The sequence below is a fragment of the Nematostella vectensis genome, chromosome 11 (assembly GCF_932526225.1).
Source record: "Nematostella vectensis chromosome 11, jaNemVect1.1, whole genome shotgun sequence".
Lineage (NCBI taxonomy): Eukaryota > Metazoa > Cnidaria > Anthozoa > Actiniaria > Edwardsiidae > Nematostella > Nematostella vectensis.
In genome coordinates, this window is record NC_064044.1 from 11,554,453 (window position 1) to 11,578,353 (window position 23,901).

General features: G+C 43.9%; 4 protein-coding genes across 4 annotated transcripts in view; all 4 read left to right on the forward strand.

The window, feature by feature from the left end:
• The window catches only part of LOC5518617 (pentraxin-4), a gene marked incomplete in the record, with an annotated part of 5,722 nt that extends 3,902 nt beyond the window's left edge, over window positions 1–1,820 (forward strand). Inside the window, 3 exon segments of the mRNA XM_048734469.1 lie at window positions 10–63; window positions 333–567; window positions 793–1,820. Coding sequence (XP_048590426.1) covers window positions 10–63; window positions 333–567; window positions 793–1,174 — 671 coding nt within the window.
• A 741-nt stretch (window positions 1,821–2,561) lies between these two features.
• On the forward strand, window positions 2,562–15,983 carry LOC5518616 (beta-hexosaminidase). Its single transcript, XM_032363259.2, has 11 exons — window positions 2,562–2,789; window positions 4,382–4,722; window positions 5,699–6,053; window positions 7,076–7,303; window positions 8,069–8,280; window positions 8,906–9,080; window positions 9,508–10,061; window positions 12,842–13,079; window positions 13,159–13,411; window positions 14,539–14,673; window positions 15,709–15,983. Exons 1-11 carry the CDS (start codon window positions 2,729–2,731, stop codon window positions 15,833–15,835), a joined length of 2,679 nt encoding a protein of 892 aa, XP_032219150.2. The 5' UTR covers window positions 2,562–2,728; the 3' UTR covers window positions 15,836–15,983.
• Window positions 15,984–16,050: 67 nt separating this feature from the next.
• On the forward strand, window positions 16,051–22,542 carry LOC116602115 (EGF-like repeat and discoidin I-like domain-containing protein 3). Its single transcript, XM_032363261.2, has 4 exons — window positions 16,051–17,365; window positions 20,319–20,433; window positions 20,717–21,051; window positions 21,894–22,542. The coding sequence occupies exons 1-4, from the start codon at window positions 17,033–17,035 to the stop codon at window positions 22,035–22,037; spliced, it is 927 nt and encodes a 308-aa protein (XP_032219152.2). The 5' UTR covers window positions 16,051–17,032; the 3' UTR covers window positions 22,038–22,542.
• A 557-nt stretch (window positions 22,543–23,099) lies between these two features.
• On the forward strand, window positions 23,100–23,591 carry LOC5518615 (uncharacterized protein K02A2.6-like). The gene has a single exon (XM_032363217.2). It carries the CDS (start codon window positions 23,100–23,102, stop codon window positions 23,589–23,591), a length of 492 nt encoding a protein of 163 aa, XP_032219108.1.
• Window positions 23,592–23,901: the final 310 nt, after the last annotated feature.

A 23,901-nucleotide genomic window follows, 5' to 3' on the forward strand; every position in this document is an offset into this window, starting at 1 on the left:
GCTGTCCAACGGGAACCGTTTGCCAGACAGGTTATGGAGGTCTTGTCGGGCATCGCTGCAAAAGTAAATATAAATCGAATGCAAATTTTTTAATATTACAACCCTTTTAGACTGCGCTTTTTTTCATCTGCGACTGAATCCTGAGAAAAGGGAAAATATCGGCTATATTACCACGGACGGAACCATAGTGTGGGGAGCGCGTAGCGAGTCTTCTTTTGTGAGATGGCTACAGCCATTACTACTTATCATCAAATTTAACATTATTAATTACCATCGACTTAAACGATCGTTTGAAACGAGCTATAAAATGCCTTTTCTTGTCTTTTTTTCAGGACGCGACTTCGTTGCCCATTTTCCCACCACTTTCCACTTGAACGGGTTGAGTTACCATCCTCTGCCTCTCATCAATGTCTTCTCGGTTTCTGTGTGGTTCAAGACAAATATCGTAGCCAGCTCCAGCCTTCAGACCATTTTCTCTATTGTCGCAAAAGGTCAACCAAAGGTGGACGCTTTCGTGATAGATCTGCGCGACAAGCGAATGAGGATTGAAAGTACAGGTAATAACAGGTAAGATATATACGTTTTCATTTATCTACAAACTCTCTCCGAACATTTCCTGCAGCTGTATGAATTGATGCCTTTTTATCGATTGGATATCTATTTCTTGACTTACTAATAAAACTTACAGATCTTAGATATTACCCATATTATCTATTTTATTTTTATGCTTTGTTATCCTAGAATTGCTTCCTAGAATGACAGCTAAAGATTAATGCCTATTCATAATTTCAGATATATCTCATCCGGGGAACTCCGCGATGGGAACTGGCACCACGTGGCCTTCACCTGGAGTGCTGTGAATGGTGCCTGGAAGCTTTACCTCAACGCGACCTTACTGGGTCACGGAAGTGGCTTTTCAACAGGTTTCTCGATCGATAGCGGGTATTTGGTGGTAGGGCACGAGCAGGATTCGTACGGCGGGGATTTTGGCAGAGATGAAGGGTTTCAAGGCAGCATGGTAGGATTCAACCTATGGTCACGTGAGCTGAGCGAGAGTGAGACAGCCCTTCTAGCCTCTTCTTGGTGCGCTCCGCAAGAGGGGGATCTTGTGAAATGGTGGCAGTTCTACCAAAGTGACGTCAATATCCAGGTCGAGGCGCTGAGATGCGAATGAAATCGATTGCAATTGAAGCCGCAAATAATCCTCAAATTATTACCGTCTGTGCATCAGCGGCCGTTTGCTTGTTCTGACTCGAGTCGGACCCCCATCTTTCCCCTCATCGATAAAATCCCTAAGGCTCTGCTCCTGCTCTGGGTACTTAACTGATCTGGATTAAACTACTTTTAAACAGATTCGAACACTTTTACACTGAGATCTTTGCAAAACAAGGACATATTACATATATTTTGATCAATAAAAATGCCGCCGTTTTAATCGAGTGAGACTGGTACGAGTGCCTGTCGGCCAATCAGTTTGCTCGTAAGAAAATCTCGAGAGCCAATAGCAATGCATTTTATAGATCCTCACTAGTTTGCTGGGGGTCCTGTACAAGCAATCGGCCCCTATTTCACAGACAGTGAATACAGAAAGTTTTGCGGTCGTCACGCATTCTAAAGCCACAAGACAGTTGAGAAAACAGTATTTTATACAGGGCTTTTAAAAGTTACTATTTAAAATAAATGCAGTAAAAACAAATTAACCAAAACAAAGCATAGCTTTAAAACATCATTATATAATAATTCAATAAAAAAAAATCAATTTTCATTGTTTGTTGTCAAACATTTGTTTTGAAATGAATACACTTCTTGTCAGAGAAAAATTCTATTTTTTTATTTAATTTTGTTTTTGTAATTATTAGACGCACCGGGTATATGGACAGGAGATGAAGGGGAAATGGGGGAGGGGTTAAATGGAAAAGGGACAGGGGATGAATGGAAAAGGGACAGGGGAAGGAAGGAAACAGGGACAGGAGATGGAAGGAAACAGGAGCAGGAGATGGAAGGAAACAGAGGTGAAAAAGAGGCGGGGTATTTAAATGTCGATATAAGTAACTCTTTCCTTTAAGAGACACCCTGATTTCACAAACACCCCTTACAAGCTATATCACGAAATTTCAGTGTCGGGAGGACTTTAGTGGGACTAGAAGACCGCTTGGAGGGAGGGGTATCGTGTCGTTTCGTCCACACCAGATCGTCCACAAGCAGCGAGGTTTCGTCGTTTCTAACAGGCTTTAGGACAAAACGACTGTAAACTGGAGGGAGGTAACCGAAGGTGCTCTATTGGTTAGACTAATCGCGCGAACTGCTTGATTGGTGTTTGAGGTCTAGTAGGGGCTCAAAAGGGGAGTTAAAAAGAAATACTGATAACCCAAAAAACACAAAATCATGAAACTAAAGAAACCTCACTACCAATTTGTTCTCATACGAATACTAACCGCTTATACTGATTGCTTGATTCTACGGAAATATCTAGTGTGACAACAGTATCTAGCGTGACAACAGTTTCTAAATTACGGTCCCTAGGGTATCGGCGATAGCGAGCGTTGACTTTAAAGATTGCTCAGAGAGAAATGCTGAAGGGGTGGGCTGGGCGAAAATCTCCCAAGACTTCCCGAAAGTTCTTGATATGACAGCTAGGTCAGCAATCGTCTGTGTGCAGACTCGGGTATCACGAGGTGTGTCGCTCGCCCTGCAGTGAGCTATCCTTGCCAAGCTCTCACCAGGGACGATGGAATCCATGAACATGCTTCTAGTGCTGTTCATGGTCACAGTTCTCTGCTGTGTTAAGGGTAAGCCTCAACAAGAGGAATCTACAAGATGTTTTTAATTGATACTTGAGAAATCTTAGTGAGTCGCGAGACACAAAGGCAAGATAAGCAAGCATAGCGAGAACTGACAAATTTTTTGGCTATAAGACACGTCCTTAGAATAATCATTTTTCAGCAATTACGTTGCTGTTTTATTTCTCTTTGGGAGAAGTACATGTGTTAGCTCAATTCGTTTAGGAATTTCTCCCCTAAAGCTCTCCTTTTTATTTTTTCTTTTAATTTCAAAGCTATCTGAATCTAAAGTATGCGATGCCTTAATTTATATCATTACATTTTTACTATATATATGTATAAACATATGATTTTTTTTTTAATTTTCAGTTTTATTGGAAGTATAGTACTATAACGGATATATTCCATGTATAACTTCAACTAATCTAATCTCTCATCGAATTTGCATCACAAATCTATCGAGCTGCACATTCTTAAAATATAATTTTGATAAAATTATATTTTCAAATAATCTCATGGTGAAGATTTTACCAAGTGATTTTACTTACATTTTATCGCGCTAGCTCGCGGCACTCCCTCACACATGATATTTAGCGATTCTTGAATAGATCACGCGATTCGTCTACCTCTCTAGTTCACAGGGGCTATTTAAATAACAGCAAGTTGCTTCGAGGGTATGATTTGACAAAGGCAGGAGAAACTATGTTTGTTGGGCTAAGTTCAGACAATAAACCACGATTTCCCCTCTAATTCGGTTGAAATACCCCTTGTGTTACGACGCGCTCTTGGTTTTTGCTTAGAAGCCCCGACGCGCTAGCCGAAACCTGCACTAGCCCCGTGGCGCGCGTTACATTCCCCAACGCACTAGCCGAGACCTGCACGACTAGCTCCGTGGCGCGCGAACAGTCCCCGACGCGCTAGCCGAAACCTGCACGACTAGCTCCGTGGCGCGCGAACAGTCCCCGACGCGCTAGCCGAAACCTGCACGACTAGCCCTTGACAATGGTGATTAACTTGCAATTTTTTTAGTGTCTTTTATTAAAATTTTCATTTTTGCATATAAAAATTAAGGACAATAATTAGAGAGCTGACCCCTTTGGCTAAAAGAGTTCGCTGAGACATGACGGAAAAACCCTGAACATGCGCACTTTGAAGAGATGGAGGAAAGATACAATTTCTTACAATGGCCATCAGTTCCTTGCATTCCGGACTGATTTTCCCTTTTCAAAACACAAAAAATGAGTGGCCGAAATGCACATACCCTGATTTTGGCTTTTTAATAATTTTTTTTTCTTGATCATCCTTGCGCTATGTATGGGCTCAGGGACCAAAACCCCAAATTTCAATAATACTTTACAAAAAGTCGCATCAATTTAAAAAAAGTCGCATTTTATATTTTATTTCATATTACTCACTAAGTTATTAAGGGAATTTTATTCCGCCTTATTTGATGTGAAATGAGCTTATTGGAAACGTCAAGTCATGTTTTTTCGCGCTGCTGATCGGTGACAATGGCAGATCGTAAAATTGTAATTACCCTGAATGGACCATCGCCTCCTGCATTGTGCGTGATGCCGTTGCTATTTTCTTTGTATTTCAAGTAAAAAGCATATCCCAAGATGAAGTAGACGAGATCGGCCAGTCCCTCCGCATAAAATACGACGTTCTTGACAATTTCATCGACGCAGACAAGAAATACTTAGCCCGCGTTACCCTTAGCAACACTGGACGGCTGAACATCACTAGAGGCAATTGGGGGCTGTATTTCTGCAGCATACGTATCATAGAGCCAGACCACCTCCCGCATAACCCTAGCGGTTACGTTATACCGGGAGGATCTGGGATCAAAGTCACTCATGTGAATGGCTGTTTGCATAAGTTGGAGCCGACGAGTGCGTTTAAGGGTGTGGCCACAGGGCGGGAACTGGTACTAGAATTCAAGGTACGAACAAGAGTATGTACCTGTTTCACCAGAAATACACATAGACATCTTATCTCTCCACTAGAATCTGAAATTTAAACAAAGGGAATCTAAAATGTGTTTCTTAAAAAATATTTTTTCTCAAAAAGATTTTTTGCTTCCTTTTTCACGGGCAGTTTGGTTGCTCGATTTTAAGAGTCTCTTGTCGATTATCACGGGACACGGATGTTACTTTTCTTTGCGAAGGATTTCTTTTTCGACTTTTACCAAGAGGGAAGGGGAAGAGGGAGGGGGAGGGGGGTCTTGGGTTGCCCAGCCTCCTGCCATTGTGGCTTTCGTATCAAGGCTGTTTATTATCAGTTTAAAGATCTATTAAAAGGTAAGGTGAACAAAAGAACTACTAAAGGCAGTACACAAAACCTTTGGCTCAGATCAAATTTAGTGATATTTGCACCCACTATTAGGGAACTCTCCCCACAATCAACTCTCGCTTTGCGGTCATCCCGCTATTACGAACACTCCGCTATAACGGACACCTCGCTATAACGGACACCTCGCTATAACGAACACCTCGCTATTACATACACCTCGCTATAACGAACACCTCGCTATTACAAGCACCTTCCTATTACGGACACGTCGTTATTACTGACATCTCATTATTACGGTCATCTCGCTATTATGGACACCTCGTTATTACGGACATCTCATTATAACGGATATCTCATTATTACGGACATCTCATTATTACGGATATCTCATTATAACGGACACCTCATTATTACGGACATCTCGCTATTATGGACACCTGGTTATAACGGACACAAATATAATCCCATAAGAAACCTAAGTAAAATGAGTTAATTATCTCCCATTATCAAGGACGCTAAATTACAGTCCCGAAGCCGTCCGCAATAGCAAAAGTCGACTGCCTTCGACATGACAACTGATGTCAACAAGCCAAGCATTTGACAGAGTTGTTATCCTTTTTCTGCAGGTGAAATATTTCGCAGTTGCCCGTACCGATATTCCCCCAAACTGGTACATCGCCGCACCTTCCCTGAAACCCCAGATAATCAACAACACTGCAGGCGGGGCACTAGACTTTGTCGGTGACTTTAAAACCCCAAGACAATACAAGCGCTGTACTGTGGATAAATATCACCCATATTCACCCGAAGAGAGATACGATAAGGTGGATATTGAGGATTTGGGTGAAGCGCCGTTGCTGCTTGTTCCCTCGCCGGTCTCGATTACAGGACCTTGTGGGACATCAAGGGTGGTCTTGAACGAGAGCGAGTGGAGGATTGTTTATGATGAGCCTCTGACCGAAGAGGCAGAGTACTTGGCAGGCGAGCATCCATAGAATCCATATAACAGTCCCAAAGCAATAGTGGGCTTTCCCTGAAAGATCACATGACCGTTTGCGTGACAAATGAACACAGAAATGACTGCACCCAACACGCAAAAAAAAACGAGAAACATATAAAGCTTTAAATGAAAAAAGGACTTTTTGAAATACATTTTGGAGGCTTATTTGTAAGCGCTAAATCAGTTGCTTTTTGTTGCTGTTATTTTGTACCTAAAAGCCTGACCGCGCGATGGTTTGCCACTCAAAAAGTCGTGTGATCTTTTAGCGCCACAAGTCCCCAATTGTCATCAACATCCCCATTATAAAGAATATCGTAAAAATTCAATATCATTACATCATCATCATCATCATCATCATCAACAACAACATTGACATCATCTGTATCATGACTATCGCCGTCATCATCATCATCATCTCATCATCATAATAAGACAGTTGTCATAATCATCATTTTTTATCTTTATAATCCTTGCTTCAATCATGATCACTATGATCAACTTCATCATCATTATCAGTCATCGTCATCTCTCATACCGCCACCACTACTGTTTATCTTCAATGAGAAAACCATTGTATCCATTGCGCCATTACCATGATCAACGTCATTACTAGTTATCCCTCCCTTCAACCCCACCACTGCTATCATCATGATCATCATCACCATCATCCATCACATTTCAATCAATGACTGTTGTTTTTCTAGATGGTCTGAAAGAGCCTGAGGCTAACGCATGGAAAATCTGTGATGTTATGAAACTCTAGAGTCTGAGCTAAATTTTTTAGATGGCCGACAGCAAAATAACGTAGTAAACACGAACTCCTGCAAGTTTACGTTTATTCTCGACGTTTGTATTAGCTTCTGGGGTGAAAAAAGTTTTGGGAAAGCTTGGAAAAGGACAGTTTTCATTGATTATTTTCACAGTTTTCATCATTATCTTGGCCGCCGTTTTGTAACATTTTTGAATAAATTACACAAACTTACACCGATTTTATTATAAACAGAGAAACTTAACCTGACAAAAGAAATGAAAGGTTCAAGCAAGACCCAAAGATCAGTAATCAGACTTTCTATCGGTTCCCCTGTGGTTATGGTGGACGGAAAGCTATCGAATAGCCTTGAGGCATATAAACTTGATGTGAATGAAGACCCAAGTGTTGTCATAATAGGGAAGGGTAGAGCTGGCGTGTTCTACGGTATTCAGACCCTCCTTGGGATTATTGATACAAACAGTAAGTATTCGTATATTTTAAGTGGAAGGTACATCAGAGCGAGGCTCCAAATCGAGTGCGCGTGCAGGGGCGTGTCTAGAGAAAACCGATCTCCATCCGGGGTGGGGTCCTGAGCAGTATTTCATTTGCCACGGATCGAATCAGCATCAAATCGGAGCAAATCAGCATCCTTAGCAACCGGAGTCGAGCTCATAATCTCGTCACATGGGCAGGGTTGGGTCAGGACCCCCCCCCTGTGCCCCCCCTGTGCCCCCCCCTGTGCCCCCCTGTGCCCCCCTGTGCCCCCCCTGTGCCCCCCCCCCTGTGCCCCCCCCTGTGCCCACCCCTGTGCCCCCCCCTGTGCCCCCCCGTCCCATCTTTCCCAGTGGACACGCGCTTGACATGTGGGTATTGTTAGTAAGCACTTCAGGAGGGCTTTCAACATCCCAAGTTGTTTCTATATTATTTCAGGTTTATTCTTATTGATCAATGTACGAAACTGACAAAATTGTCAGGGAGAGAAATGAATGAAATCTTGAAGAAGAAAAAAAATCGCATCATTTTAGAACTAATCATTGTTGTCTCTCTATGTTTCCTTATTCTATCCCTAAATGTTTGAATACCATCTAAACTTATCCTTGTTGTTACTGTTTCCCTTATTCCTCCCTAAATCTTTGCGTAACCACCTTAACTCATCCATGTTGTTTCTTTGTTTCCACTTTTCCTCCTTAAATGTTTGCGTACCACCTTTGCTTATCGTTGCTGTTTCTCCATGTTTCCCCCTAGATTCCATTCCTAGCATATTGACAATAAGAGACTCCCCCAGATATGAGTATCGCGGTATGCATCTCGATGTTGGCCGGAACTTCAAGACGAAAGAGACCGTTAAGAGACTCCTGGACGCCATGGCAACCTACAAGTTGAATAAGTTTCACTTTCACTTAACTGAGGACGAGGGATGGAGACTTGAAATCCCTGGGCTGGAAGAACTCACTTCGGTAGTTAATAATAAAACCTTTTCTTTATCTTTTTGGCAAAAGAAAAGGGCAAAGCAAAAAAAAGTAGACCGTTCTTCTTTATTTGGAAGCGATTGTTCCCTTTTGTGTAAAATCATGTGACTTCTGGCCCGATTTATTGGAATCGGGGATCATAAAAAAAAAGCATATGAAGAACCAGGGACGGATCTAGCTTTTAGCTAAGATCGGCTCAGTGACAAAGGGGGGAGGGGGGGTATTTTTTTTGTTACATATGGCTTTCTTGCGGCTCAAAAGGGGGGATTAAACCCCCTAAACCCTCCCCCTAGATCCGCTACTGAGAACATCCGAGAAAACTTTCTCTCTTATAGGTGGTCACAATCACAATTTTCTTCCGATTACAAGTCACAAAATTTGCAATTCCCGCGGTACGACCAGGTTTTCCACATAAGGAATTGATTAGTTTTCTTATATGGAGTCCCTTGTGGATGGGTGACTCCATCTGGCTGCAACTCCCTGGCGGCCAAAAAGTGCGTCATTTCGTATTAAGAAATATCATGCGTTTTCCACATGATCCTATGACTGCCCTCCCCCCCTCCCCTCAGCCAATCCTGGGTACGTGCCTGTTATATTGTTTTTAATTATTCAGGTGGGTTCTAAGCGCTGTCACGAACTCAAGGAGCAGGAGTGTCTGCTCCCTCAGCTCGGCTCGGACCCAAACGGATCTAAGGTCAAGCAGTTTTACAGCGTGCTCGATTACAAAGAGATCTTGGAGTACGCCGAGAAAAGACACATCGAAGTTATACCAGAGATCGATATGCCAGGTATGGAGCATATGATTTTGAACAATAAGAGTATTTTAGTTATTATTTCTTAGTAAATTTAGTTTCAAATTGTGCGTCTTAAATGCAACGCGCTAATCTTTAAAATAAGTAGAATAAGGAATCTAAAAAAATTCTAATTGGATTATTAGAAAGCTCGATCAAAGGGAGAAGTAGAACCAGCGGATCTAGGGGGGAGGGGTTAGGGGGCCCTTTGGGTTGTCAGAAAGCCATATGTTACAAAAACATCCCCTGTCCCCCTTGGTCACTGAGCCAACCCCCCCCACCCCTCCCCCTTTAGCAAATAGCTAGATCCGCCCCTGAGGAGGAATTTCATTGGTTTGTATTGGGTATTCGTTCTAGCGGTTTATGCTTAATAAATCTTGTAGGGAAATTTTATTTTCACACATGAATGCCCAATTGTTTTCAGCTCATAGTCGTGCAGCCATAAAGGCGATGGAGGCGCGCTACCAAAGATTTAAAAAGATCGGTGATGACAACAAAGCTCAGAAATATCTGCTTACAGAACCAGGTGATCCCTCGCGATACATTTCCGTTCAATGGTTCACCGACAACGCAATAAACCCATGCATGGAATCCACATACACTTTTGTGAAACACGTGGTCAAAGAGATAGTGCGGATGCACCAACATTTCCAAAAGCTAAAGATGTTTCACTTTGGCGGCGATGAAGTAGCCCACGGCGCTTGGACCAACTCCACCGCGTGCAAAAATTTTGCGAGAAGACTTGGTCTGAAGTTCTCTTCTGCGGATATTGTTGACAAGTTAAAGGAATACTTTGTCCAGAGAGTCGCGAATATCACAAAGGATGAAAGCCTGGATCTTGGAGGCTGGGAGGACGGAATGCTAGGCCCAAAGTTTGTACCGTATGACAGGGAAAGTATCAAGAGCTCCCAAGTGTTTGCTTACGCGTGGAGAGGAGGGGGTCAACGCGCGTATAATCTCGCTAACGCTGGTTATAAGGTGAGAATCGAGTTTGGAAACAGGGGCGTAAACTGTTTACTGGAGGGTAGTATGTGTGTCCCCTGCCCCCATGGCTCTTGGTACGCGCCTAAGGAAGGTGATAGGGGAATGGGCGGCTCTAGGTACGCGCCTAAGGAAGGTGATAGGGGAATGGGCGGCTCTAGGTACGCGCCTAAGGAAGGTGATAGGGGAATGGGCGGCTCTAGGTACGTGCCTAAGTAAGGTGATAGGGGAATGGGCGGCTCTAGGTACGCGCCTAAGGAAGGTGATAGGGGAATGGGCGGCTCTTGGTACGCGCCTAAGGAAGGTGATAAGGGAATGGGCGGCTCTTGGTACGCGCCTAAGGAAGGTGATAGGGGAATGGGCGGCTCTAGGTACGTGCCTAAGGAAGGTGATAGGGGAATGGGCGGCTCTAGGTACGCGCCTAAGGAAGGTGATAGGGGACCTCGCATACAGCTGCAGCCCTTGCTGCTGCAATTTTACGCCGTAAACAAATGGAAAAGGACGAAGAAGGGACCAATAGAAGGAATGGCTGATAGTATGGGTCATTTTGTTTAATCTTGGAGGAGCTATGTTTTGCCAAAAATCCACGCGATGGCCGGCAATATCTTCGTATGGATTTCCGCCATATTTGCAAACCAAAACACTAATCGCCCCCCGTCTCTCCCCCTGAAAGGGAATTTTGCCTCAATGCTTCCGTCATTTTACCAAATATGGACACAGAGTCGTAGAGTTTTGAAACATCCTACAACTTTTTTTTTGTCGTAAGCTCCTGTCGTAGCGGAGTTGTAGAGCTGATTTAGACTTTGCGACTTGAGTTGTAGCTGACGCGAGCGTGTCGCATGCGATGGTTGTGGGCAAAAATCGTAGCGTCTAAATCGACGTGTAGACAGGTCGCATACGACAAAATCGTGCTGGTTTCGCCGACTAGCCTGAGTCTTTCTACTTTTTTTTGCTGCCCTGGCATATCACCGCCTTCACACAACAGGTTTTCAATATAAAAGGGCGACATCACAAGGAAATTGCGCAATCAAAGATCTTTCATTATTAGTGTCGTCATTAGATGGTATGACTTTCAGTTCCCTTGTCATAGGTCATTCTATCCCAGGCCACCCATCTCTACCCATAGGGGAATGGGCGGCTCTAGGTACGTGCCTAAGGAAGGTGATAGGGGAATAGGCGGCTCTAGGTACGTGCCTAAGGAAGGTGATAGGGGAATGGGCGGCTCTAGGTACGCGCCTAAGGAAGGTGATAAGGGAATGGGCGGCTCTAGGTACGCGCCTAAGGAAGGTGATAGGGGAATGGGCGGCTCAAGGTACGCGCCTAAGGAAGGTGATAGGGGAATGGGCGGCTCTAGGTACGCGCCTAAGGAAGGTGATAGGGGAATGGGCGGTTCTAGGTACGCGCCTAAGGAAGGTGATAGGGGAATGGGCGGCTCTAGGTACGCGCCTAAGGAAGGTGATAGGGGAATGGGCGGCTCTAGGTACGCGCCTAAGGAAGGTGATAGGGGAATGGGCGGCTCTAGGTACGCGCCTAAGGAAGGTGATAGGGGAATGGGCGGTTCTAGGTACGCGCCTAAGGAAGGTGATAGGGGAATGGGCGGCTCTAGGTACGCGCCTAAGGAAGGTGATAGGGGAATGGGCGGCTCAAGGTACGCGCCTAAGGAAGGTGATAGGGGAATGGGCGGCTCTAGGTACGCGCCTAAGGAAGGTGATAGGGGAATGGGCGGCTCTTGGTACGCGCCTAAGTAAGGTGATAGGGGAATGGGCGGCTCTAGGTACGTGCCTAAGGAAGGTGATAAAGGAATGGGCGGCTCTAGGTACGCGCCTAAGGAAGGTGATAGGGGAATGGGCGGCTCTAGGTACGTGCCTAAGGAAGGTGATAAGGGAATGGGCGGCTCTAGGTACGCGCCTAAGGAAGGTGATAGGGGAATGGGCGGCTCTTGGTACGCGCCTAAGGAAGGTGATAGGGGAATGGGCGGCTCTTGGTACGCGCCTAAGGAAGGTGATAGGGGAATGGGCGGCTCTAGGTACGTGCCTAAGGAAGGTGATAGGGGAATGGGCGGCTCTAGGTACGCGCCTAAGGAAGGTGATAGGGGAATGGGCGGCTCTAGGTACGTGCATACAGCTGCATACAGCTGCAGCCCTTGCTGACGCAATTTTACGCCGTAAACAAATGGAAAAAGACGAAGAAGGGACCAATAGAAGGAATGGCTGATAGTATGGGTCATTTTGTTTAATCTTGGAGGAGCTATGTTTGGCCAAAAATCCACGCGATGGCCGGCAATATCTTCGTATGGATTTCCGCCATATTTGCAAACCAAAACACTAATCGCCCCCCGTCTCTCCCCCTGAAAGGGAATTTTGCCTCAATGCTTCCGTCATTTTACCAAATATGGACACAGAGTCGTAGAGTTTTGAAACATCCTACAACTTTTTTCTGTCGTAAGCTCCTGTTGTAACGGAGCTGTAGAGCGGATTTAGACTTTGCGACTTGAGTTGTATGCTGACGCGAGGGTGTCGCATGCGATGGTTGTGGGCAAAAATCGTAGCGTCTAAATCGACGTGTAGACAGGTCGCATACGACAAGATCGTGCTGGTTTCGCAGACTAGCCTGAGTCTTTCTACTTTTTTTTTGCTGCCCTGGCATATCACCGCCTTCACACAACAGGTTTTCAATATAAAAGGGCGACTTCACGAATTACAAGGGAATTGCGCAATCAAAGATCTTTCATTATGTGTCTTCATTAGATGGTATGACTTTCAGTTCCCTTGTCATAGGTCATTCTATCCCAGGCCACCCATCTCTACTTTGATCACCCGTACGAGCCTGAACCGGAGGAGCGTGGGTACTACTGGGCCGCTCGGTTCACGGACACTCGTAAAACATTTGGGTACCTTCCGGAAGACCTGTACGCCAACGTAAAGGTGACGAAATGGGGAGAGCCATTAGACCGGACGGCTTTATGCAAAGAACCCAACTCCTGTCCTCCCCTAAACAAGACAGAAAACATCTTGGGTAAGGGTCATATTGTAGCATATCATTTGACAGTTAAAATATAACAGACATTCCCATTGATTCTCTTAATGAACTCTAGGCATGACGGGGGCCCTGTGGACTGAAACTGTGCGAACCGCTGACCAGATGGACAGCATGGTTTTTCCACGTCTTCTGGCACTAGCAGAGCGCGCGTGGCACAAGGCATCATGGGAAGATGTTAAAGAGGAAGAGGAGAGAAATAGAAAAGAAAAGGAGGATTGGGAAAAGTTTGCTAATTTTCTTGGGTATAAAGAACTTGGAAGACTTGACAAGATGGGCATTAAATACCATATCCCTGTCCCTGGGGCACGGTTAGTTTCATTAAATGCCTTATGTGGGCAGCCTGTGTCATGTGGGTAGCCTGTGTCATGTGGGTAGCCTGTGTCATGTGGGTAGCCTGTGTCATGTGGGTAGTCTGTGTCATGTGGGCAGCCTGTTTCATGTGGGCAGCCTGTGTCATGTGGGTAGCCTGGCTTATGTAGTAGCCTGTTTTATATGGGTAGCCTGTGTTATTTGGGTAGCCTGTCTCATGTGGGTAGCCTGGCTTATGTAGTAGCCTGTTTTATATGGGTAGCCTTGTTATTTGGGTAGCCTGTGTCATGTGGGTAGCTTGGCTTATGTAGTAGCCTGTTTTATATGGGTAGCCTGTGTCATGCGGATAGCCTGGCTTATGTAGAAGCCTGTTTTATATGGGTAACCTGTGTTATTTGGGTAGCCTGTGTCATTTGGGTAGCCTGGCTTATGTAGTAGCCTGTTTTATATGGGTAGCCTGTGTCATGCGGGTAGCCTGGCTTATGTAGTAGCCTGTTTTATATGGGTAGCCTGTGTTATTTGGGTAGCCTGTGTCATGTGGGTAGCCTGGCTTATGTAGTAGCCTGTTTTATATGGGTAGCCTGTGTTATTTGGGTAGCCTGTGTCATGTGGGTAGCTTGGCTTATGTAGTAGCCTGTTTTATATGGGTAGCCTGTGTCATGCGGGTAGCCTGGCTTATGTAGTAGCCTGTTTTATATGGGTAACCTGTGTTATTTGGGTAGCCTGTGTCATGTGGGTAGCCTGGCTTATGTAGTAGCCTGTTTTGTGTGGGTAGCCTGTGTCATGCGGGTAGCCTGGCTTATGTAGTAGCCTGTTTTATATGGGTAGCCTGTGTCATGCGGGTAGCCTGGCTTATGTAGTAGCCTGTTTTATATGGGTAGCCTGTGTTATTTGGGTAGCCTATGTTTGTGGGTAGCCTGTGTTATTCGGATGGCCAGTGCTAGCCAGAAGTCGGTGGGATCCGGAATTTAGGCTACTATTTCTACTATTAGGCTACTAATAAAATCTGATGAGCTACAAACTCTATCAACCACGTTTAGTAATTAGTTAGTGTCAAAATCAGCAAAATTGTATTGAGAATCTTGTGTTATTCGTATAAGATGAAGTGGATTATTATCGCCTCCAGAGTGGATGGCTCGAAAGTCAAGGTGAGGACTGTGCTACCAGGCCTTCCAGTCCACTTCTCTACAGATGGCGAGGTTACCTGGCTCAACATCACAGATTCGACTCGGGTGACTGGAAAAGTAAAACTTGCTACAAGGTAAGATATCCTTAGCATTCATGCCAGAACCATATCAAACAATTTTGTTTAGAAAACTGACGTTTTTTATGCGTGCTCGGCCAATTCCTAATTAGAAAATTACAAACCTTATATGGGACTCCGCTTCTATAGCTTGTTTCCTTTCTTAGAACATTAGATTACGATTTTCCACTTAAACTTGCAGGAATTCGTGTTTACTACGGTTTGCTGACCACCGTCTTGAAAATCGGCCCAGACCCTAACGTTTTAGAGTATCCCATTTTTCCGCGCGCCCCCAGGCTATTCTAGACCAATTAGAAATAGCGACAGACATTGATTGATATGATCGATGTCTCAAAGGCTCTCTCATAAATTAATAAATGCAAATGCGATGTACATTTCAGTATAGAACTGATCCACTTGGAAACCGCTGGCATTTCATTCAATCTTCATCAAAACGGCTCCCAAAACAATGCTAATATGGATAACGCAATGGATAACGCAAGACATTAATGATAAATTTATTTCAATAGCCATAGTCGATAACCAAGTCAGATTCACGTTCCTTGAACATATAGAGAGTAGAAATTTCAGACCCTGTTTCATGTTCGTAGCCTGTGTGTTATGCGGTTAGCCAGTGTTATGTCGGTAGCTACACATAACGCAGTCCACCAGATAAACTCTGTTGTGCGGGTAGCCTGTGTGGTGCAGTTCAACCAAGCCGTGTGTATGCTACGTTTCGGCTGAGCACGGGCTATAGGATAACTTTATACTCTAAAGTGATGTCTAATGCTTGTTAGTGTCGAATAAAACATGCATTCCTATCTCAACTGGCTGTATTTGCCTTGGTTTCGTTCTCTAGCGAGCTCACTTCGCTAACGACCTTTCAAACAACGCGCTAGGTAACCAACGCCGCCAGTTAAATGAGTGACTCGACCCCCGCACGTTTTTTCTCTTTCCCACTAGAGAATTTTATAGCAAGCATTAGATATCATTAGACATCACATCACCTATAGCCCGTATGCTGAGTATATTTTGTTGTGTTTTATCGTTTAGGTCAGCGGATGGTTTGCGTCTGAGTCGGAGCATCGACTTTACTGTGGAATCAAGTGCTTCTAAACGTGTCAGCAATTTCGTCTTTGCTTTTTCAGTTGTCCTTTTCACACGGATGATATCACAATAAGCCATTTATCTGGAAAGCAAAAGCTGGACACTCAAGAATAGAAGGAAACAAGGATGTATTTAGGGAAGAGAGTCTTGGTGATTTATTTTCTTAAAGCCGCATTGTCACCAGTTTACTTCCGGAGGTCCGACGGAAACCTCAACCGAATCAAAGAATCTATTAAAATCCAAGATATTTAACAGGCCATACGCTCTAAATTATCAACCACATCCTCAAAGAAACTTCCCAATAGACACACTGCTTACAATATTTTGAAATAATTTTCGAGTTTTCCGTTAAAAATCATCGGATATTGTTACTAATCGACCGGAAGTAAACTGGTGACAATGCGGCTTTAACTTTAAAGTGATCGATTAAAGTCGTTTGATGTTTCACACAGCGTTTTTAATCTGCTTATATTCATTCAAATTCTACTTAATGTCTTCGCGCAGAAAGTCGCTGATCACCGCGGTCTTTTTGGATATGGAAAATGACTGTCCGTCAATGGATGGTATTTTCTGTTTGCTAGGAAATAGCATTGCTATAGCTGAATTATTAGGTTAGAAACCAAATTGAAGAATGCTTAAAGAAAGCAAATTTGGTTGAACTGAAATTATTCAGAAGCTTTTCAAAACTCTAAAAACAGACACAAGTAAATGATTGCAGTATATTGGTTGTTTTCGTAGGCTTCTTACAATAATTCATGATGTCAGGTTCTGACAGTTTTGTTATAAATTAATGATGACTAGTAGTCTCACCTTGTTCCAGCCCTGCACCTGCTCGGGACGCCTGTGGCGCCCTCCGAGGGGACTGAACTATAAACTATTATATATTTTTTCCCTTGCAACGTTTTATTCAACATCCTCAACAAATACAACTTCTCTCGCAAAATTGTCATACAGAAAAGAAGAACTAGGAAGTGTTACATCACTAACAAACTTCACCGTAAACTAGCTGAAACATTTCGCAATACCGATGAATTGCAAACGCTTTTCGGAGATGAATAATGGATGGTATTTTTCGAGTTGCTAGGATGTTTTCAAATAACATCTTTCTAGTGGATTTCTTTACGGTTTGTTATAAATTAATAATGACTTGTTCACCCCATCATTTGCAGCTTCTCTTATTCGCCAGGCTGTCATCTAGAAAAGAAGATCCAAAAGTCACGAAGTCATAAAAACTTCACCAGTATTAATTAACGAGTTCAAAAAACCAACAATGCTTTTCTTACTGATGTTATCTGTGTTCAATTTTGCACAAAGCCATGACATACTAGCTGGTATAAGAAGGGATGTTTATGAGTTCAACTTCGCGAACTTTATCAAACACGAGCGCTCGTACCTCAATGTAACAGCCCTAGTCAGTCACTTCGTGGAAGGAGAACAGAGTTGTGTGAAAAAATGCAAAGACAACAAAGCGTGTTTATCCATCAACATGGCGGCTCAGCCAAACTCTAATGCTTTACACTGGTGTGGTCTTCTTTCCACCGATAAATACAACGAATCGACGAAGTTCATCAGCAACGAGTCTTCGATCCACTACAGCATACAGGTGAAGAATCATTCTTATATCTCTTAAAAAAGCAGAATAGAATCAAAAAGCCCAAACTATCGCGATCTCGTACCAGAACAATGAATACAATACACCAAAAACTGGAAATCGACTCTGCCAAATTTTCGTCTTTAATAAGACTTCTTCAGGGCAGTCTGCGTATTAAAAAAGCAGAAAATGGTTTATCAAAGACAAACAAAAAAGCAAGTCCTAAGGCAAAACAAGACACTTTTTTTGCTAAAATATGACGATACATTGCAAAAAAAAGTTTTACATTTTTTACCGCAACTCTTTTAATTATATCCTTTTGTGGTGATATCTTTTATTAAATCGAGAATTTCTGAGTAATTACAACGGATTCTTTTGCGAAAAATGATTTATGTTTTTTATACTGATTCTTTTATCCATGTAGATATGAATTTGAAAGAGTTTGCCAAATACTTAACATTGCGCAAGCTACGACGTCCTCTTTAATGATTTCATTTCTTTCAATGTCACGTCTTTAAATTGCTGTATTTCGGATAATTGTGTTATAGAGTCTGAAGTATTTTAGAATCATTTCACTTGTTTTTCACAAAGATTTATTTCAGATTTATCCAGACCGTAGCTTTTTCCTTTTTTGTTTTACACCGGCCATGGTCTAAATCTAGTGTACTAATTAAGATTCAAAGCCATTGACATTGATTTATTGTGCCTCATAGATCTTAAATGTTTCTAGAAAACAACAAAGCAAAAACTGCAAATTTCAATCGTACTATCCCCAACGTGAATCTTCAAAATTCAGCTGCAGTCATTTTGCGGCGTATAAATTTAAAAATTCAACCGTACTTATATCGCTGTTATTTCATTCTTCATTCTCTCAGTCCGCCGTGTCCAGTTTAGCTTTTGAAAAACAGGAAGCTTTGGTTCTATCCTAGTGCCCGTGCTCATGTTTTTATTTTATTTCTTACATAAACATGTTGCATTCTAGCGCCCGTGTTTGTTATGTTTTTTGCTCTGTAATCATGTTTATCCTAGTACCTGTGCGCTTATGAATCAATGATGTGCAATTATGTCCTAGTGCCCGTGCACTTATGTATCAATGCTGCCCGTGCACTTATGTATACTGTAGTGTCTTGTCCTAGTGCCCGTGCACTTATGTATACTGTGTGCTGTCTTGTCCTAGTGCCCGTGCGCTTATGTATACTGTAGTGTCTTGTACTAGTGCCCGTGCCCGTGCACTTATGTATACTGTAGTGTCTTGTCCTAGTGCCCGTGCACTTATGTATACTGTGTGCTGTCTTGTCCTAGTGCCCGTGCACTTATGTATACTGTAGTGTCTTGTCCTAGACCCCGTGCACTTATGTATGCTGTGCTGTCTTGTCCTAGTGCCCGTGAACTTATGTATACTGTAGTGTCTTGCTCTAGTGCCCGTGCACTTATGTATGCTGTGCTGTGTTGTCCTAGTGCCCGTGCACTTATTTACACGTGCTGTCGTGTCCTAGTGCCCGTGCACTTTTGTATGCTTTGCTGTCTTGTCCTAGTGCCCGTGCACTTATGTATCAATGCTGCCCTTGCGCTTATGTATACTGTGCTGTCTTGTCCTAGTGCCCGTGCGTTTATGTATACTGCGCTGTCTTGTCCTAGTGCCCGTGCACTTATGTATCAATGCTGCCCTTGCGCTTATGTACACTGTGCTGTCTTGTCCTAGTGCCCGTGCACTTCTGTATGCTTTGCTGTCTTGTCCTAGTGCCCGTGCGTTTATGTATACTGCGCTGTCTTGTCCTAGTGCCCGTGCACTTATGTATACTGTGCTGTCTTGTCCTAGAGCCCGTGCGCTTATTATGCTGTCTTGTCCTAGTGCCCGTGCACTTCTGTATGCTGTGTGCTAATCTTGTCCTAGTTCCCGTGCACTTATGTATGCTGTGCTGTCTTGTTCTAGTTAGAACTTTAGAAGCACACTAGCATACACACATTGGCACCAGCCGGGCCAAGACGGGACGCTAGCACAGTCTATTACCCGTGCAGTTCGGCAACCATCGACAGCTGTTTCGTCCTTATTAGGACTCGTCAGCATGGCATAGCCGGTTTGCCTCAGTTAAACTTCATCGGCAAAAAAACTGCAGGGCGACTTCGACTCGAACAAAGTGCTTTAAACCACAGCTCAGATCCACGTGGGATCTAGAGCTGCGACCGGGCTAGCGTGATGCCAATTGTGCGGATCACGCATGCGACCTTTGCTAGTCTAAAACTCCGTCGGATAGCCAAACTATCCTTGCGAGTATGTATATATAAATGTGGACTTTAGAAGCACACTAGCATACACACATTGGCACCAGTCGGGCCAAGACGGGACGCTAGCACAGCCTATTACCCGTGCAGTTCGGCAACCATGGACAGCTGTTTCGTCCTTATTAGGACTCGTCAGCATGGCATAGCACTTCTGTATGCTGTGTGCTAATCTTGTCCTAGTGCCCGTGCACTTATGTATGCTGTGCTGTCTTGTCCTAGTGCCCGTGCACTTATGTATACTGTAGTGTCTTGTCCTAGTGCCCGTGCACTTATGTATGCTGTGTGCTTATCTTGTCCTAGTGCCCGTGAACTTATGTATGCTGTGCTGTCTTCTTGTCCTAGTGCCCTTGCGCTTATGTATGCTGTGCTGTCTTGTTCTAGTGCCCGTGCACTTTTGTACGCTGTGCTGTCTTGTCCTAGTGCCCGTGAACTTATGTATCAATGCTGCCCTTGCGATTATGTATACTGTGCTATCTTGTCCTAGTGCCCGTGCGCTTATGTATGCTGTGTGCTAATCTTGTCCTAGTGCCCGTGCACTTTTTTATGCTGTGCTGTCTTGTCCTAGCGCCCGTGCACTTATGTATGCTGTGCTGTCTTGTCCTAGTGCCCGTGAAATTATGTATACTGTGATGTCTTGTCCTAGTGCCCGTGCACTTATGCATACTGTCTAATCTTATCCTAGAGCCCGTGTGCAGATGGGGCGTGTCTCCACGGAGGAACGTGTTACCCATCATACGAAAACGGCGACTTCCGATGCGCTTGCCCTCCGCTATACGTCGGCAAAGCCTGCCAGAAAGGTACATACCTCATGGGAAAATGTGTTTTTGCCAAAAACAAACTGGTACCAAACGGCATTTTCCTATGTACGCTTGTTTTTCCTGTGTCTACATGTTCTTTAAGTCTTTCCCGTATCCACGTTTTTTCATTGAAAGGTTGATCATTCTCGGCTATTTTTGAACACCGAGACAAAATATTATTGTTTTTGTTGTTGCTGTTGTTATTACTACTATCACTTTTATTATTGTGTATATTGTTGTATCATTATCATTATCATTATTATTGCGTTATTATTACTTTTAGCCTGTTCATTGCCTCTCGGCATGGAAGACTGGCGAATTCCTGACAGCCTCCTGCAAGAGTCCTCCTACTGGGCTAATGACATTGGTTTCTCCTCCGCATATGCGAGGCTCAATATGGTACCAGAACCAACTCTTCTGATCTATTCATCCTGGTGCGCTGGATCAAATGAAATAGGGCAATATCTTCAGATAGGTCTAGGTACACTGAAAATAATCACTCGTGTGGGGACACAGGGTCGTGTGGGTATCGATCAGTGGATCACGAAGTATACGCTCCAGTACCAACTAGATGGAAGTGGTGTGTTTACAAACTACCTGGAGAACAGTGTTGTCAAGGTAACTGATGCCCAGTCTAGAATATTCCCAATAGTAGTAAAGAAGAGACCTTATAAGCCGTTCTTTAAAAGCTAATACTAGTTTTGAAGAAACATAAATAATATCCGATATCCCTAAATCAATAGGCCTTTGTCATACTTCCCAACCTTAAAAGCTCAAAAACCGGGAGATTGTGCTTCAAATACAAGAACTGTATAAGAGAGAAGGATTTTGAATTATTTTTTTTTGCCGGGAGATGAAGGCTAAAAACCGAGAGCCTCCCGCGAAAACAGGGAGAGCTGACAGGTATGCTTTGCTCTTGGAAGATAATAGGGCGATTAGCCGCGGTAGAATAAATTATACCAATGGCCTATCATCCGTTTCCATACTCCGACTTATTTCAGGATTTCAATCCTGGCCTCAGAGGACATTCACAGCAAGTAGGGAAGGAATAATGCGAAACGACGGCTGAATAATAACGTTTTATTGCGAACCAAGAAAACCAAAACAAAATGAACGACGCCAGAGAGCGCGTGCCCGCGATCACAATAATACACGACACGTGACTCGTAACAACATCATAAAACAAACTACGGAGTCTTACTAGCAAAGGTAACGTGCGTCATCCGCACGATTTGCATCGCGCTAGCTCGGCCGCAGCTTCAGATCCCACATAGATCTAGACTGTGGATTAGAGCACTATGAGTTCGAAACAAGCTGGTGCCAATGCGTATCCATGTTCTTTTAAAGTTCACTTCGCAAGGAGACACTAGCTTATTGCACACACTTTCCCTGAAAGTTTAAACACTGTGGTTCCTATTTCAGAAAACACACATATTGGCAGTTTTTGGTTAAATTTCCAGGAATTCCAGGGTAACAGAGACAATAACACAGTCGTCATTAACACCCTGAACCCATACATCAAGACGACCACTGTGAGAATCGTAGCTCAGGCGTGGTATGGTCACGTGTCGCTCAGAGCAGAGCTCTACGGCTGCACTCCTTGACAAGCAACTCCATGGGGCAGTTGGAGGTCTCCTTTCCTTTCGCACCGACATCTTAGAAGATTGTAGCAGTAGGTAGACCACGGGCGCTAGGATAGTCCCAGTAGATCAGAGTTGGCGCACAACGCATTCATCCTGGGCCGTTTTCAATTTTAAGCCATAAAACCAAGATTTGCTATATGTTATTATTTGGGGGCATTTCCGTATATTCTTGTTTGATTTTAAAAGAGAGATAAGAAATCTTTATAAACAGTACAGGAAAACTTTTTACGCTACCGAATAGTTTAGCGTCACAACAACGGAGCGTTAGATTCTTATGGCCGCCAAACGCGATTCACAGCTATAGGTACATCATCAAATTTTTTTGTACATATTCAAAACAAGTACGTCTTTGCGTTTGGGCATCATAGGAAGATGATGGGATCTGGATGGGATAAATAGGATTTCTTATCAAGTTTATTCGCTCACACGTATTATTGATGGCAATAGTAAAGTATATAATGACTGACGCACGAATATATTAACTCTAAGTTTTACTGTTGTATGAAACGGCAGGAGCGTACACAGGATAGGCGCGCGCACCCCCTTGGCGGCCAAAAGGTGGGTGATTTCTTATTAAGGAATCTCCAAATACTATGCCTATTTCATATGATATCTATGACAGCGCATCCGCCACTCCTTCATCAGCTAACTCTCAGGCGCGTACACAGGGGGTGCGCAGGATGCGCGCTCACCATCCTTGGCGGCCAAAATGTGGGTCATTCCTTCTTCAAAAGCTAGGCTTTTCCCATGTTACCTATGACCGCGCACCCCCTTGTCCGCCAATCCTGGGTACGCGCCTGACTTTGGGTGTGCGCCTGAACGGTGAGACACTTTAAAGCGGAGCTCCTTTGAGCGGAGCCCCATACCTAAGAAAAAGTGGTATATAAAACAAATATGGTAACAAATATTGGTAACCCATCGACTCGAGTTTTCGTGACGCGAAAAGCATCGTATGACAACCAAACTTAGCAGGGGGAAGGGCAGAAGCTCCCACTTGTATTCGTGAATACTGGCCATACAGAGATGAACTATCAACTCAGAACGGACTTGCCTTCAGGGGAACCAGGATCGTCATTCCCACAACAAGACCGAGATGACAATACGAGCACATCGTCACATCTAGGTATCCAGTACACTACAAATACAGCTAGAGACATCATGTATTGGCCAGGCATGTCAGCTGACCTTACAGAAGCCGTACAGCGATGCTCCACCTGTCAAGAAATGCAACCAGCACAGCAGAAAGAGCCAATGATGACACAAACCATACCTCAGCTACCATGGCAAGTAGCTGCCAGTGATTGCCTGGAAGTGCAAGGAGAACACTACTTAGTCCTAGTAGATCTGTTCTCTGACTACATAGAATTAGTTCAGCTCCCATACAATTCATCTAAAACTCTCATCCAGCAGGTAAAACCGATATTTGCAACCCACGGGACACCAGCAGTTCTTATATCAGACAATGGAACCAACTACAGTTCACAGGAATTCCAGGAGTTCACCAAGGCATGGTAAATATATCACGTAACTGTAAGTCCTCATCACCACAAGTCTAACGGGAAGGTGGAGTAGGCAGTGAAGATTATGAAGAGAATCATCATCAAGGCCAAGAAAGACGGCTCAGACCTGTGGAAGTCACTATTGGAATGGACAAACTCACCAACTCCAGAAACATCCAGCTCACCGGCACAACGACTTATGTCCCGCCGAACCAGGTCTATGTTGCCTTGCAGCCAGGCCCTGTACAAGCCCGAAGTACAGGCAGCGGTGACAGAACAGATCATCCAAAAGCGCAAGCAGGCCAAACACTATGATGATCGCACAG

Bases quoted from the DNA above. Each gene is read 5' to 3' on its own strand.
- LOC116602115 (XM_032363261.2), top strand. From the start codon at position 17,033: ATGCTTTTCTTACTGATGTTATCTGTGTTCAATTTTGCACAAAGCCAT. The intron at 20,434-20,716 runs GTACATACCTCA...TATTACTTTTAG, and splicing joins CGGCAAAGCCTGCCAGAAAG to CCTGTTCATTGCCTCTCGGC. The intron at 21,052-21,893 runs GTAACTGATGCC...TTAAATTTCCAG, and splicing joins TGGAGAACAGTGTTGTCAAG to GAATTCCAGGGTAACAGAGA.
- LOC5518616 (XM_032363259.2), top strand. From the start codon at position 2,729: ATGGAATCCATGAACATGCTTCTAGTGCTGTTCATGGTCACAGTTCTC. The intron at 9,081-9,507 runs GTATGGAGCATA...AATTGTTTTCAG, and splicing joins ACCAGAGATCGATATGCCAG to CTCATAGTCGTGCAGCCATA. The intron at 13,412-14,538 runs GTTAGTTTCATT...TATCGCCTCCAG, and splicing joins ATCCCTGTCCCTGGGGCACG to AGTGGATGGCTCGAAAGTCA.
- LOC5518615 (XM_032363217.2), top strand. From the start codon at position 23,100: ATGAACTATCAACTCAGAACGGACTTGCCTTCAGGGGAACCAGGATCG.